This window comes from Mastigoproctus giganteus, chromosome 3 (assembly GCF_048544385.1).
Source record: "Mastigoproctus giganteus isolate SK-2022 chromosome 3, ASM4854438v1, whole genome shotgun sequence".
Taxonomy (NCBI): Eukaryota; Metazoa; Arthropoda; class Arachnida; order Uropygi; family Thelyphonidae; genus Mastigoproctus; species Mastigoproctus giganteus.
The window spans coordinates 169008049-169025800 of NC_143577.1; the positions used below are offsets into that span (position 1 = coordinate 169008049).

General features: G+C 39.6%; 1 protein-coding gene across 1 annotated transcript in view; it reads left to right on the forward strand.

Annotated features, from left to right (window-relative positions):
- Nucleotides 1-17752, forward strand: part of LOC150088402 (protein phosphatase 1 regulatory subunit 36-like) — a 189208-nt gene that overhangs the window by 37827 nt on the left and 133629 nt on the right. The window contains exon 3 of the mRNA XM_090370147.1: nucleotides 6478-6538. Coding sequence (XP_090226273.1) covers nucleotides 6478-6538 — 61 coding nt within the window. The remainder of the gene's footprint in view (nucleotides 1-6477; nucleotides 6539-17752) is intronic.

Genomic DNA, 17752 nt, shown 5'->3' on the forward strand with positions numbered 1-17752 from the left:
ACATTTAGAAGTCGTGTAGCATCCATGCCTCGCCAGGTACGAGCTGTTTTGGCTGCATTTGGAGGACCAACATCATATTAGGTAGGTGGTTATAATGTTTTTGCTCATCGGTGTATATTATTAAACTATAATAATGATAATTGTCCTTTCCAATTTGCACAGTAGTCATTTTGATTTTAAATGGGTAGTTGTTTTTGCCTGACCCTTTATAAAAATGGCTAATATTACTTGTAAATACAGTTGATAGATAACTAGTAGCATATCTGTAGAGGGCTAAGGTAAAGAAAGCCCACACGAGAAGCATGCAAAAGTTCGATGAAATTTACCGGTAAAACTACTTTGGCTTAACGGCATTTATATCGTTGCTCGCTTGGTAAACTGACGGTGGGTGTTATTGGTCTGGAGTACCAGTTGAATTCCACGGGAGATTGAAATCCTCCCGAAGTGGAGGGCGGTAACCTGACCTTTCTTTTCTTTAGAATCACTAATTGAATCACGAACAGAGTCATATCGGAAGTTCTGGCGTCGTAAAAAATGTTCGTAACGTAGTTTCACCGGTAAACTTTTTCAAAGTTTGCAGTGCTTCTCATGTGGGCTTCCTTTACATTTGCTTCTTTTTTTTTTTTCTTAATAAACAATTTATCCACTAGCCCCACCAGTGATTCTAAAGAAAAAAGATCAGGTTTTCCCCTCCTCTTCGGGAGGGTTTCAATCTCTCATGGGATTCAATTTCTACTCCTGACCGATAACACTCACTGTATGTTTACTGAGTGAACAACAATACAAATGCCATTACGGCAAAGTACTTTTACCGATAAATTTATCGAACTTTTGCCATGCTTCTTGTGTGGGCTTTCTTTACCTTCATCCTGTAGAATTTTAAAAGAATGTTTATATACATGCAAAATGTATATACATTCCCTTATATGAAAAACATATGTATGTGCATACTTGTGAGAGGGTTAGTTAATGCATAATTTATGTAATTTTAAACGTAACAGTTTTCTAGCACCTTGCAGTATCATCCTATAGGATTCACCCCTGAACAGCCACAGGCTAGAAGGGTGATATCTACATACTTAGGTGTGAGTTACCACATGTAAAAGGAGGTTACATTGCATACATGCGAGCCCTCTTCCTGAAATATTTACACGAGCCTTATTTATGTGTTATCTCAATGAGTCTTATTTACAAAATCTTATCTTTTTTTTTTTTTTTTTTTTTTTTAATGAAAACTCCAAACACGAGAGGTAATAGAACTTGTAGTACTTAGTACCATGCTTGGGAGTTGAGAAGATGAAAGAAGATATTTGTTGACATTAGACTTGAACTTCTGTATACTGTAATTTTCAGGAAATATGTATGAAGGAAGATTGTTCCAGAAAACAGCAGTTTAATGAATAAATGAGGAACATGAAAAGTTGGTTCTGTGAGTATTAAGTTGGACAGTAAATGGATGTTGGCTGGTGGCGGCATGTTTTCAGACTGTTTTCAAAGAGAGAGTGGGAATTATAGAAGCCAGTTCAGAAGAACAGTGCCAATGGAAGTATCTCTAGAAAAGGCATGCAGCAGAAATAGTACATCTATGAGACAGAGAATGGAGAGACTCTGTTAGAAATTAGTCATTAATTAACCTAATTGCCCTCTTCTGAATGGAATCTAGAAGCCTGAAAGAGGTTTTGGGAGCACCGCCCCAGATGTGGGAAGAATATTCCATTGTAGGGCAGATTTGAAATTTGTACAGAGTGAACAGCCATTTGGAAGAAAAGTAATGCCAAGAGTGAAAGCGAAAACCAATTTTTTTAGAGGTAGAGGAAGCAATATTTGTAATGCGCTTGTGCCAAGAGAAATTATAAGTCAGGGTAATCCCCAAAATAGATATCATCTTGCCTAGAAATAGGAGTGGCACCAAAGAAAAGCATAGGAACAGAAGAATCCTTTTTGCGAGATATGAGACAGGACTGAGTTTTAGAAGGATTGAAATCAACTAAGTTGTCTTTGCCCCACTGGAGCATTACCTTGAGATTGGCATTTAAGGAATTGGTAGCAGATATTTGGGAAGTTGAAGCTAATTGAGCAGGGCAGTTTCTCAAACTTGAAAGTGGAATGCAAAGTGCTATCATGAGCAAAACTATGGATAGGATATCCGGTCAATGGGAGAAGGTCATTAATATAAAAGATGAAAAGAGTGGGGGAAATAATTGAATCTTGGGGGACACCAGCATTAGTGGAGAAGTTAGAAAACAGAGAGCCATCTACCATCACACTCAGTGAGCGGTCAGAGAGAAAACTGGATAACCAGTTACAAAAAACAGTTGGCAAACCATAAGATGGAAGCTTGTTTAGAAGACCTTTAAGCCAAACACAATCCTTTGATATTTCAAGAGCAACTGCTTGTGTTCACCAAACTTTTCCATTGAATTTGTCCATAAATGGGTAACATAAGCCAGAATACCACCAGTGGATCGACACTCACGGAATCCATAATGGCGATCTTTGATCAGATGGAATGTTTCTAGGTAGTTTAAGAGTTGGCGGTTAATTGATTTCTCCATTACTTTAGAAAGAGTAGAAGTAATTGCAAAGGGAAGATAATTGGATGGTAGGGATTTGTCACCCTTTTTAGGAACTGGCTGGATATGAGCAAATTTCCAAGCAGAAGAAAAAACACCTTTGGAATAAGAAAGTGAAAAAAGATAGCAAAAAACAGGAATAAGTTCAGGAGCACAGGTTTTGAGAACAAGTGGAGAACCTGGAGCTTTCTTAGCATCAAGATTCGTCAAAATCGTTTTGATGGAAGACAATAGGAGGCATTGAATGGAGCATGTCGAGAATGGTGGGAGGTGTTTTACCAAGATCATTAATACACGAGTTGGAAGAAAAATGGGATGCTTTATATACATGTCAGCTTTATCCTTGGCTGAAGTGACAACAGAACCATCTGGTTTTGACAGATGTAGGAGCAGAGATGGGCCAAAGTTGTGGCCAATAATTTTGGCAAGGGACCGGAATGCTCGGCTACCATTAAGGCAAGAAACCAGTTTTATAATCTTAGCCTGTTCAAAATTAGAGTGGACTGATTAATAACTGCCTGACAGTTGTTGCGAGCTTTGGTGTAGGCAGAAAATGAAACTGAAGAATTGGAAACAAGCCAATTACGATATGCAACATTCTTCTCTTGAAGAGCCTTAACACATTTATTGGAAAACCAAGGTTTAGATAAAGGATATGTTTTAAAGTGGAGTGTGGGATAGAGGATTCCATTCCTACAAGAATAATTTCACTGACACGATCTGAGAAAATGTTGACATCAGTAGTTTTGAAACTGTAATCTGACCAAGGAAAAAAAAAAAGAAAACTCAAAGTCATCTCATTTTGCATTCTTCTAATGCCAAACAACAAGAAGTTGGGAATAGCCATGAGATAAAGGCTCCATTGGAGAAATGACAATCACTGAATTGTAATCTGAGGTGCCAAAGGACTCAACCGTGTACTTAGAAGGGTTGTTTGTGAGAAAAAGATCAAGCATGTTGGCTGTATGGTTAAGATTGTTCAGTATTCTTGAAGGTAAATGAATAATCTGTGCAAGAACATTAGTAATTGCAAAAGCCTCAGCATCTCGACCAGCTGGGTTGGTGTGACTAGAAAAATGGAAGCCAGCTGGAGGTGCGAACATTAAAATCACCAAGGAAAATTACCTCACTGTTAGGAAAGTTGGACTGGAGAAAGTCAAGTTGTAAAGACAGGAAGTTAAAGAGCTCCAAGTGATTAGTGGATTTGGCAGAATGGTAGAGACAACAGATGAATTTGATAGAATGGGGTAGAGAGATTTTAAGCCAGAGAAGATCGAAAAGAGGAGATTCCAAATTACCAAGTCTCTGACAGGGAATATCGGAATGGACTTATGCACAAGTACCACTTTTGAGGCCAAAGGAATCGTACAGCAAATAATTTGGGCAAGTGAGATGAGCAGTAGTTGAATCAACCGATAACTGAGATTCTGTCAGAAAAGTACATGGGTTTTGGCAGACTGCAAGTGGAAATGGACATCATTGAGATTAGAATTGAGACCACATATATTTGTAAAATGAACTAGGAAGTGTTTGGGTGGTTTAGATCTTTTCGTAGATAAGCTTACTCTATTAGTTTGACAATTCATGGTGCATTCAATATTAAGAAAAATTCGGGGGGGCCATGCTGTATGAAGTATAGAAATTTTTGGATGTGATGTACACATCCAAAAATTTTTTATATCCAGATCCTTGACATAATGTGGCCTCGACAGTGCCCCCCCCCCCCGTATACTCACTACTCGGACTCCCTCCAGTCACTGTCTGGCAGAGTAGAGGTATCAAGATTATACACTAGCTGATCCGGAAGCCTCCTAAAGAGTTACCAATAGGTTCGGTCCAGTGTACTAAATAGCGTACAGCCTGCAAACACCTTTTTAGAGCTGTATCCTCGAAATTTAAAGGAAGATTGGATCTCGCCATGATGTCATAACCTCAGAAGTCATCAGTCATACTGATGATGGAAGAGATTAGGGAGGGTTGACCGGAACTAGCTCTGGAGACTAAACATGGGTTCCACCACTTCAAGCCTCCAATAAGCCAAGTGGCAAATTTTGCACCAGTTGATGAGAGTCATCTACTACCAAGTATTGCCTCGTAACACAGAGGGGTGGCATTCCTCCATGTGGTGTAGTCCCACACCTTGACCCCTGCTTACTTTGGTTGACACCTGGGTGTTCACCCACAGTGTGCTTGTGCATGGGCGTTATACCCAGTATTACCAAGAGTCCCACCATCGTGAAGGTGCAAGCAGAGGATTTGGCTGTCACAGACTGTCCAGACTTTGCCGAAATTGGGTCCACATGACTTGAATGTCACCCGAATATCAGTTCCATCAGTGTTTTAGACTTCCAGGTAGCAAGTACAGCTTGTCTGGCATATCTGGGAGAACGTCTGTGACAACCTCAAGGACCATATTTTTGTAGATGAGGTTATTTGTGACAACCTCATCTACAAAAATACCTTATATTCTTGGTATCTTTAACTACTAATGAGAGACCTTTAGTTTAAAGGGAAACAAATCTTGGGTGGAGCGTTATCAGGATCTACCTGATGACTTAAATACAAGAGTCAACATTATATAATAGTCTCTGTTGATATGGACACTATTAGACTTCAGTGAGATCTACTCTCTGTTATTCCTAGAGTTTATGCTTGGGGATAGCTTGAAATATCCTGGAGACACACAAAGCCTGTTGTACTTGCATGCATAGAGATACTGAACAGCGACCATGAATTTGGAGGTATTCTTCACAGTTGGGTGAGGAGAAAACAGCCCTGAAACTTAAATTTAGTATGTAGCATCTTCGCAAAGCCTTTTGGCATCATTCTTCTGTGTACTAAATACCTTGAGCATGTCTGCTGGGAAGCATCGCTGATGACTGACAAGCATATTCCAACTCCAAGAGGGTTGTGACGCTGACCAGGTGGGTAAAGTGCCTGCCTAGCAACCCAAAGGTCGCGGGTTTGAATCCCGCCTCGGGCTTGGATCAGACTAAAATGCAAAAACTTTGGGAGGTGCATTATGGCCACAGAAGCCAATGTGCCAACAACTAACAAAAAAAAAAAAAAAAAAAAAAAAAGATTGTGACACCTTCAGAGTGAGTGGTGGAGAGGTAAGCTTGGGCCTGTAGTGAGTCGTGCATTGGGCCATGGGCTTGAAATTATGTTGTTGATCTTACTTCTTGTTTAATTATGTTGTCATCTAACTTCTTGGTGAGAACTTGATCAAGCATTTAACAAATTCCTTGAGATAACTTGCAGCCGCCAAGGCTTGACGTTGAGATTTGAGTTCAACATGACTCATGAAATGGTGAAGAGATTTTTAAACACTTTATTAGACCATTTGAGAAGCCAATATTTAAGTCAAAAAATGACTTAAGATGACAACTAGTACCAGAGAACCAAATCTACAAATCATATAAGGGTATAGGGATGATGTATTTAGTTGTGAGCACCAGGTTTTGATTCCTACTAACTTCTGCCTGGTGGCTGAATACAGATCAGAATACATTTGGCTTTCATGTGGGTGAATTTGGGTACAAAAGTTAGATCCTTATCCCACATTATTCCTAGATCTAAATGAGAGATCACCAATACTTTGCCTTACTTAATGGAGATATAAGCATAGCAGCACCTGATCTAATATTTTCTGAGCATAATTTCATGGATATAATTTTAAACCATTTCTGTTACATTATAACTAAGTTTCTTTTGTATTGGACAACTCGAAGAAAGTAGTTTAAAATTATGTCTCCACAATGCCAGTTGAGATTATCACACCTTTCTTTCTATAATCAGAAAAGATTAAATACTGATTTGCAAACTTCCACGGTAAAGTATTCATTTGATTAGAATTGTATTTATTTGTTCTTATATCTTTAATTTTTTTTTTTTTTTTTTACAGACCTTGCTATGCAGACTCCCATGGAAGAAGGATGGATACCCAGCTTTGTGCAGTTGCTTAAGTAATGACTTTTTGGAAATTTTTAAACAGCCATATAAAATTCCAATTTTAATTATTTAATCCTGTACTTTACTAGCTGTAATGCTTGTTTTAAAAGAGAAAATTTTTTATTTTTAATATACACTTTGTGATCACTGAATTATGACCATCCCATCTGTAATGGACTATTCCATATAGCTCACAGCATAAAAAGCCGAACAGCTTCATAAGCTAGAACAGTGATAATTTGCATCTGGTTGTGCAAGTCAAAGTGATAAAATAGCAGTTATGGGAAGCAGTAAAGATATCATGGAGTTTCAAAAGGGAATGATTGGGAAACTTGTGCATCAAGTGCTTCCATATTGGAAATAACATGTTTTGTCAGTTGCTCATGACCCATTGTGGTTAAGGTGTACAAAGAATGGTGTTCAGTGAGTCAAACCACCTCTTGCCAACAGAACTGTAAAGGATTATCCAAGGTGGATGCTCAGGCTGAGTGAATGGTGTGGTGTGTTGTACGGGCTGAATGGCAGGTCACTGTGTGACAGTTGACATTATAATATCATATGCAGAATGCAAGAACAGTATCCCAAATGAAGATGTGCTGCACATGCAGATATATGGGGTTCCACAGCAGACAAAACAAGAGAAATGCTGTGGTAAAAACAACACTCTGGTTGGACACTAGATCACAGGGAAACAAGTAGGCTGGTCAGATGAGTACAAATACCTGCTGCAACATGCTGACAGATGCCTTTGTGTGTGTGACGCAAACAACACAAATCCATGGATACATCATGCATGGTGCCCACTATCCAAGAAGGTGGCAGTGGTTGCTTAATATGGGGCACGTTTTGCTGGCAAGAACTAGGACCTGTGGTGTTTATGAACCATCGTTTCACTTGTGAGATCTACCGGCAGCACTTAGGAGACCATGTGTACCCTGCCACGTTGCATTTTTTCTTGGACAGAAATGGGATTTTCCAAGATGATAATGTTCTGTGTCATCAGGCTTGCATGAGTGGTTCGAGGAACACAGTGAAAATATCACTCCTCTTGATTGGCCTCCAAATTTGCCTGACCCCAATCCAATTGAATACCTGTGGGGGATGTTTTGGAATGGGAAGTGAGGCACATGGATCCTCCAACTGTCATCTATTTCAACACTACATCGAAAGGAAAGCCTTGCAGGCAGCATGGCTGTCTTTGTACATCTAGTGGATGTAATGCCTAGGAGAATAGCAGCTGTTATTCATGCGAATTGTGTACCAACACAGTATTAAGTAGTTAGTTAAATTCAGTGATAATCATAACATCCCCATTAAAGCCTTCCAATTATGGATAAATTCAGTGCTAGCTAATATATTCCATAACTATAAATCATTAATGCCACAGGTCACCCACCTGCTAGAATTAAATACCATTTTTCCAAAATTAAACAACAATTAGCAGATTGACATAAACATTTTGTTATCACTCCAGTGGACAAGTCCTCTAGCAACTATGCCATTATTTGTAAAGCTTTTTATTTCCAGACTTTAAATGCAGAACTTAATTCTAGTGCTACCTACAAATATATCATCAAAAACAACAGTATAATCACAAAGAAATTAATTGCTTTCAGCAAGAAATTAAAAATTAACATTAACAGATTTCCTTATATTTACTTCATACCTAAGTTTCACAAAACCACACTGTTTTCAGATAGTAGTCATAGTAGTAATTATTAGAGGCATTTGATGCAAGAAATCGACTTCATCCTCACAAACAGAAGATATATCGTGAATGATGTTACTGTCCTGAACAAGATAAATGTTGGAAGTGATCACAGAATGGTAAGGTGCACACTTGATATAGATGTAAGAAAAGAAAGGAAAAAAACTGACTCGAGTATATAATATGAAGGTTTTTGAGATAACAGAAGAGGAGAAAAAACAGTATGTACTGGAACTTAAGAACAAGTTTGAACGTCTGCAGACTGCTGAGGACCAAGATATCGACGAGGAATATTACAACTGATAAAGTCCAAGAAACCTATAAGTAAAAAGAAATCCAAGGAAGAAAAAAATAGTCAAGAAACACTTGTCATGATGTACCAAAGACGACAAATGAAGAGCAAGATAAACACTGACAAGGAGAAAATTGAGTATACCGAGTTATGCAAAGCCATTAGAAAGAGACTCAGAGAGGACATAAGAAGATTTAACACAAGAAAAGTAGAACAAGCATTAAGGGAAAACAAAGGACTTAAATCAGCAGCCATGAGCAGTAATACAGAAAGACAAATGATACTGAAACTAAAGAATACCGATGGTATACTTATAAATAGCAGAGAAGGCATAATTCAAATAGCAGAAGACTACTATAGAGAATTATACAAGGAGCAAGGGAATGATGTCAGCAGTGGGGAAGATGGATCGCAAATTAGTAACACGTATGACATACCTGATATCCTTCCTGATGAGGTAGAACATGCGTTGATGAAAATGAAGAATCAGAAAGCCCCGGGGGAAGATGAAGTTATTGTAGAGTTGTTAAAATTGGGAGGAAGAGACATGATGCAAAACCTGGCAAGATTCTTCACAAAATGCATTAGAAAAGCTGTGATGCCTTCTTCCATGTCATTCCACAGATATTTAATTGAGTTGTGACCCAGTTACTCATCTGGCCAATGAAACATTATTTTTGCCCAAATACTCCTAAATGATCTCGGTCATATGCATGGTATAACTGTTACCAGATGGATGAACTGAGCATTGAGGGATGCATATGATCAGTGACAGTATTCAAGTAGGCTGTGACATTCAGATTTTGATCCATCAGCATCAGAGGACCTAATGTGTGCCACAAAAACACTTCTACACCATCACACTACCACTTCCAGCCCCAAGCATTTACACCTGTCACAATGGTGTCCATTGATTCTTGCTGTTGTTGCTTTGCCCTATCAGCATGGAACAACTGCCTTTAGCCAGCAGGTAGTTGGTTGGTGGAACAGACTTCCATCCCTTGTTGTGGAAGTTGATAGCCTAAATTAATTTAAGGCTCAGCTGGACAGGTATTTCGAACGAACAGGGAGGGGTGAAGCAGAAGTTTTTTTTTTTGGCTGATGCTGCATAAGCTTGCTTTCTTGCATCATATGCCTCTACTAATGCTAATGTTAAGTGGATTTGGGATTAGTCAGACCAGGCAACATTTTCTTCTCAAATGATCAGTGTTCTTATGCTCATTATATCCCATAGCATTTTAGTTTTAGCTGACCAGAGTTGGAACCTGGTGAAATCTGCAACTGTGCTCCATTTGTGACTGGGTTGAATGCATTATGCATTTCACTACACTCCTGTGCACACCACTGTTGTACTTTACTCTCATTTTATCTATTATAGTCTATCTGTTAGAATGAAAACCTTGGCCTGGTCTGAGGCCAAGTGAGGCCTGTGAAAGCAGTGCATTCACAGGCCAGTTTGAATGTTTTGTAGTATAGAAAGTGTAAAATAATTCATGGATGGAGGTTACTACTCCTTCTGCCTCAATCAGTTAAATGCAGTTGAAGAGGACGTTAGAAATTCCTCCATTTATCAACATAGAAATAAAATTTAAAATGGGAAATTGAATGCAGACCTTTCCAAACGAGTGTCAGATGGCAGTGCAATATGCTGATTATGCTGCTGCACAGGATTGACTATTCTCTGCACTCTAGACACTTTATACATGATCACACAGCAAGACAGAGTGTTCATGATACTTGCACCAGCATGTGTGGTATTGGTCGCCATACTGTGCTCAAAGTCATTATGCTGTTTGCCCAGTTTTCTGAGTTGTGTGTGTGTGTGCACGTGCGTGTGTGCGTGCGTGCGCATGTTTACATGCACACACAATCTCTCAGTATCTGGCTACGTGCTGTATATTGCCTGCTGTGAACCAGAAACACCCTGAGCCATTTCTTAGATAATGGGCCAAGGTATCTAATAAATTCTACATGTGGGTTCTGATATGTTGAGAAGTTGACAGGTGACATGTTAGGCACATCTTATGCCTGAGTGGCAGCATATTTCGACTATGGCACCATATAAGATATTCATATGATGTCTTCATTTTATGACTTAACCAATACTTCAAATTCATCAAACTTATTTATTATGCCCCTAGAATTGGTGTATAAGCAAGTATATGTGTGCCTGTTTGTTCTCTTAGTAACCCTAACAAAGCTCATATTCCATGAAAATATCTATGAAAACATGCTTATCCCATGAAAATAACCTTTAATTTTCCTCATCTAACTTTCCACTTCTACTGCAACAATTGACTTTTTTTCTGTGTATTTATGGCTGCCATTAAAGTGTTAGCCTGGGTATTCACTAGACTAGCAGTTTTCAGACAATTCTAACCCCCCTCGGTAGCATTAGCAAATATTTTTATACACCACTTTTTTTTTTTTATGAAAACCCCTAAGACAAGAGGTATTAGAACCTAAAGTACTTTGTACCGTGCATGGGTTGGAGGTTGAGAAGATGAAAGAAGATATTTGTTGATATTAGACTTGAACTTCTGTAGACTGTAATTTTCAGGAAATATGTATGAAGGAAGGTTGTTCCAGAAAATGGCAGTTTAATGAATAAACGAGGAAAATGAAAAGTTGGTTCTGTGAGTTTGAAGTTGGACAGTAAATGGATGTTAGCTGGTTGCGGCACATGTTCGGACTATTTTCAAAGAGAGAGCGGGAATTATAGAAGCCAGTTCAGAAGAACAGTGCCAATGGAAGTATTTGCAGAAAAGACATGCAGTAGAAATAGTACATCTGTGAGACAGAGAGAGTGGAGAGAGAGAGACTGTTAGAAAAATTAACCTAATTGCCCTCTTCTGAATGGAATCTAGAAGCCTGAAGAAGGTTTTGGGAGCACCGCCCCAGATGTGGGAACAATATTCCATGGTAGGGTGGATTTGCAATTTGTACAGAGTGAACAGCCTTTTGGAAGAAAAGTAATGCCGAGAGTAAAAGAGAAAACCAAGTTTTTTTAGATGCAGAGGAAGCAATATTTGTAATGTGCTTGTGCCAAGAGTAATTAAAAGTCAGGGTAATCACCAAAATAGATATCATCTTGCATAGAAATCGGAGTGTCACCAAAGAAAAGCATAGGAGCAGAAGAATCCTTTTTTGCGAGATATAAGACAGGACTGAGTTTTAGAAGGATTGAAATCAACTAAGTTGTCTTTTCCCCACTGGAGAATTACCTTGAGATCGGAATTTAAGGAATTGGTAGCAGATATTTGGGAAGTTAAAGCTGATTGAGTAGGGCAAGGTTTCTCAAACTGGAAAGTGGAATGCAATGTGCTATCATGAGAAAAACTATGGATAGGATTTCTGGTCAATGGGAGAAAGTCATTAATATATAAGATGAAAAGAGTGGGGGAAATAACTGAACCTTGGGGGACACCAGCATTAGTGGAGAAATTAGAAGACAGAGAGCCATCTACCATCACCCTCAGTGAGCGATTAGAGTGAGAACTGGATAACCAATTACAAAAAACAGTTGGCAAACCATAAGATGGAAGCTTGTTTAGAAGACCTTTATGCCAAACACGATCAAAAGCCTTTGAGATGTCAAGAGCAACTACTTGTGTTTCACCGAACCTTTCCATTGAATTAGTCCATAAATGGGTAACATAAGCCAGAACATCACCAGTGGATCGACATTGACGGAATCCATACTGGCGATCGTTGATCAGACGGAAGGTTTCTAGGTAGTTTAAGAGTTGGCGGTTAATTGATTTCCCCATTACTTTAGGAAGAGTAGAAGTAATTGCAATGGTACGATAATTGGATGGGAGGGATTTGTCACCGTTTTTAGGAACTGGCTGGATATGAGCAAATTTCCAAGCAGAAGAAAAAACACCTTTGGAATAAGAAAGTGAAAAAAAAAGTGGCAAAGAACAGGAGTAAGTTCAGGAGCACATGTTTTGAGAACAAGTGGAGAAATACCATCAGGACCTGGAGCTTTCTTAACATCAAGATTTGTTAAAATCCTTCTGACATCCTTTTGATGGAAGACCACAGGAGGCATTGAATGGAGTGTGTTGGGAATGGTGGGAGGTGTTTTACCAAGATCATTAATACATGACTTGGAAGAGAAATGGGATGCTAGCACGTCAGCTTAATCCTTGGCTGAAGTAACAACAGAACCATCTGGTTTCGACAGAGGTGGGAACCAGAGATGGGCAAAAGTTGCGGCCAATAATTTTGACAAGGGACCAGAATGCTCGGCTACCATTTGGACAAGTAACAAGCTTTCTACTCTTAGTCTGTTTAAAGTCTAGTGTGGACTGATTAATAACTGCTTTACAATTGTTGTGAGCTGTGGTGTAGACAGAAAATGAAACTGAAGAATTGGAAACAAGCCAATTACAATATATGCAACATTCTTCTCCTGAACAGCCTTAGCACATTAATTGGAAAACCAAGGTTTAGATAAAGGATGAGATTTTAAGGTGGAATGTGGAATAAAGGATTCCATTCCTACAAGAATAATTTCACTGACACGATCTGAGCAAACGTTGACATCAGAAGTATTGAAAAAGTGATCTGACCAAGGAAAAGAAGAAAAGAAATCTCGCAGGTCATTCCTTGTTGCATTCTTATAATGCCAAACAACAAGAGGTTGATAATAGCAATGCGATACAGGCTCCATTGGAGAAGAGACAATCACCAAATTGTGATCTGAGGTGCCTAAAGGGCCACTCTCTTCGACCGTATACTTAGAAGGGTTTTTTGTGAGAAAAAGGTCAAGCGTGTTGGCTGTATGGTTAGGATTGTCCGATATTCTTGTAGGTAAATGAACAATCTGTGCAAGGTCATTAGTAATTGCAAAAGCTTCAGCAACTCGACCAGCTGGGTCAGTGTGACTAGAAAAATGGAAGCCAGCTGGAGTTGTGAACATTAAAATCACCAAGGAAAATTACCTCACTGTGAGGAAAGATGGACTGGAAAAATTCAAGTTCCAAAGAGACGAAGTCTAAAATTTCCAAGTGATCCAAGTGTAGTTGGGAGAACGGTAGAGACAATAATGAATTTGACAACGAGTTAGAGAGATTTTAAGCCAGTGAAGATTGAAAAGAGGAGATTCCATATCAGGTCTCTGACAGGGAATATCGGAACGTACATATGCACAAGTACCACCTTTGAGGTGAAAGGAATCATACAGTGAATAATTGGGCAACTGGGATGAGCAGTGGTTGAATCAACTGATAATGGAGATTCTGGCAGAAAAAGTACCTGGGGTTTGGCAGACTGTAAGTGGAAATGGACATCATTGAGATTGGAACTGAGACCACATATATTTGTGAAATGAACTAGGAAGTGTTTGGGAGGTTTAGATCTTTTTTTGCAGATAAGTGTGTGCTTTATTAATTTGACAATTCATGATATATTTAATAGAAGAAAAAGTGTGAGGACATGCTGTATGAAGTAATGAAATTTTTGGATATGGCATACACATGGTAAGAATGTACCCAGATCCTTGACATAACTTGGCCTCGGCAATGCCTCCACCACATACACACTACTTGGACTCCCTCTGGTCACTAACTGGAAGAGTAGAGGCGGCAGGATTATACACTAGCTGATCCGGAAGCCTCCTAGAGAGAGTTACCAGTAGGTTCGGTCTGGTGTACTAACTAGCAGCCAGCCTGTGAACACCATTTTAGAGGTGTATCTTCGAAATATAAGGAAGTTTGGATCTCGCCATGGTGTTCATCATAACCTCAAAAGACATCAATCATACTGAATGATGGAAGAGATGGGGGAGGGTTGACTGGAACTTAGCTCTAGAGACTAAACATGGGTTCCACCACTTCGGCGCCTCCATAGCCAGGTGGGCAGGAGCAGCAGAGAGAAGCACCTGCTCCTTGATTAGACCAGGGTTCGAGCCCATGACCACCAAATACGGAGGATGCGGAAAGGTCAGGGAATGACCACCGCATATCATCGGAGCAATATGGCCTTAGTTGCTAATGCTCCTAAAAATCAAATAACAAACAAACAACCCACCACTTCAAAGGCGCCTCCATAGCCAGGTGGATAGGAACAGCAGTGCATAGCACATGCTTCTTGATTAGACTGGGGTTCGAACCCGTGACCACCAAATACGGAGGATGTGGAAAGGTCAGGGAATGACCACTGCATATCCCCGGAGCAATATAGCCTTGCTCCTAAAAACCAAATAACAGCAACAACAACCACCACTTCAAGCCTCCAGTAAGCAAAGTGGTGGTATTGCACCAGCTGATGAGAGTCATCTAAGTGTATATGTGTTTAAGTGTATTTCATCCCTGTAAAAACAGTTCCTCTTGTTAACAAGTGAGGATCATTCTGAGAAAAATTTTGCACCTTGCACAGTCTCTCTGGGGTCAAATTAATTAACAACACTCTTATTATGTACTCCTTATTAACAGGCATATGCCAAATTCAAGACACTTTCAAATTCAATCCTAACCAACAGCTTTTTCTCGATATTGCCTCATCCCTGTGAAGTAAATCATCACATCTTATTCTTAATATAATTAGTACCAATATGTACAACAATACCAACTTTTGTGCTCTTCATAGATGAAAACTGTTCTACATCATTAACATCATTAAGAGTAGGAGACCAGCGGAATTACTTAACAAGTACAGGTCACTGTTGAAAAAAAGCCGTGAAGTAGGGTTGAATTTGAAAGTGTCTGCAATTCTGCCCAGACACGATAGGAGGGAGTATATGATGAGAGCCTTGTCGATCAATTCGGCCCTGGAAAGATTGTGCAAGGCTCAAGGGGAAGAATTTTTTTCAGCCTGGACTGTACTTGTTAACAGGAGAGATTGCTTCTACAGGGATGGGATACACTTAAATAGAAAGGGTGCAAGAATATTTGCTGATGCTATCGAGGCAGTGTTAGGTGGGTCGGAAAACTGCTAGCTTGTGGGGAGACAAAGACAAATAGATTAACAGTAGCCACTGGCAGAGGTGAAAGAGATTCTTGCACTGCTTCTATTGGAATGAGCAGAAACCTGAAAAACAATATGCAGGATATTTCAGAGACTGCTGGAAGTCATTGCGGTACAAGTAAACACATGGGTTGTGTTAGGGTAGCTAAGAATAGAAACAGGTGCATGTATACTTGCGTGTAGACCAATGCTAGGAGTTTAGTAAATAAATTTGATGAATTTGAGGTTTTGCTCAAAACATCAAAGGCAGTTATTGTTGGGATATCAGAGACATGGTGTCACACAGATATAAGGAATGCAGAACTGGAATTTGGGGAGTACAACGTCTACAGAAAGGATAGACAGGTTAGGAAGGGAGGAGGGGTTATGCTATTAGTTAAAAAACACATAAAATCGAAGGAAGTGAAGCCAGTCGACATCGATGGACAGGGCAGTGTCAAGTCAGTTTGGTGTGACATAAGCATGGGTAAATCAAAACTGAGGGTAGGAGTGTGCTACAGGCCTAATGACTCTGATGAGTATAATAAGATACTGTACAGGGAAATAGAATGGGCCAGTAAATCAGAGAGTCTTATAATGGGGGATTTTAATTTCCCAGATATTGACTGGAATTTCTGGGTTGGTCACTCACACACTAGCAAGGCTTTTGTGGATTTATTGGATGATTGTTTTCTACACCAGCATGTTCGGGAGGCAACTAGAGGGAGTAATACTCTTGATCTGATTATCAGTAGTGATTCTTCATGCATTAAGAATCTGCAGATAAAGGAACCACTAGGTGGCAGTGATCACAGTGTGCTGAAGTGGGATTTACTCAAGGAGGTAACTACCATCAGAGGTAAAGGGAAGGGTTTTTGCTTTCGTAAAGGCGACTATGATGGGCTGAGACAGTATTTAAATTCTGTACAGTGGGACCAACTGATGATGTTACCAACAGCAAATTCAAAATGGGAAGCATTCAAGGAACTAATCTTGGAAGCTACCAGGCTTTACATACCAACCAAGAAATATTGTTCAAGGTTCAGGCCTAAATGGTTGTCAGATGAACTAATGAAACATATGGCAGAGAAGAAAAATGCATGGGATACATACAAATTAATGGGTGACATGGAAGCCTATGATAGATATAAGTTGGTCTGTAACCAAGTCACAAAGGAGATTAGGCAGGCAAAGGCAGATTATGAGAAATCCTTGGCAAAGGATGCAAAGAAAAACAGAAAAGAGTTCTTTACCTATTTAAACTCAAGAAGGAAAGGGATGAATCAGATTGGTCCACTAGATGTTGATGGTTCAACAGTTGAGGATCCTGCTCAGGTGGCTAACAATCTAAACAAGTATTTTGCATCTACATTCACACATGAGGAGTTATTCAGGAAGGGGAATGTCGTAGGTGAAGTAAACATTGGCAGTGAGCTAGATGATTTTCTAATAACTGAGAGGAAAGTGGAGGAGAAATTGTTGAGGATAAACATAAAAAAGCCACCCGGGGTGCATGGGATCTATCCAGTTATATTAAAGGAGGCAGCAAAGGAAGTAAGCAAACCCCTAGCCATAATTATGAGAGCTTCTTTGGACTCAGGGGAGGTACCCATAGACTGGAGATGTGCAAATGTAACCCCAATTCACAAAGGAGGATAAAGGCTGACACAAGTAATTATAGACCTATTAGTTTAACTTCGGTTCCAGGAAAATTAATGGAGGCACTAGTTAAAGAAGCACTGCAGGATCATCTGGACAAGAATTCAGTTATAGCATGGTTTTGTTAAGGGCAGGTTTTGTCTGACCAATTTGATTGGATACTATGATAGAGAGAGAGAGAGAGAGAGAGAGAGAGATAATCTTTATTACCCTTCACGGCCATAAAGCCAGGGGCTTACAGTTTCCCAAACTTCCGGGAAAACGTAGTCACAAAAGAACTGGATGCAGGGAATAACTTTGATATTATATATTTGGATCTTAGAAAGGCTTTTGGTACTGTTGCGCTTGGAAGACTGCTGCACAAATTGGAGCAGTGTGGCATTGGAGGCAAATTGCTGCTATGGATAAAGGGATGGTTGAGTGGCAGAAGACAGAGAGTGGTAATCAATGGACACTGCTCAACGTGGACTAATGTTGTTAGTGGAGTTCCTCAGGGTTCAGTGTTGGGTCCATTGTTGTTTTCTGTATTTATAAATGATATAGATGATGGTATATCAAGCTTAATGTCCAAGTTTGCAGACGATACAAAGGTTGGCAGGGTTACTGATGCTATGCTGC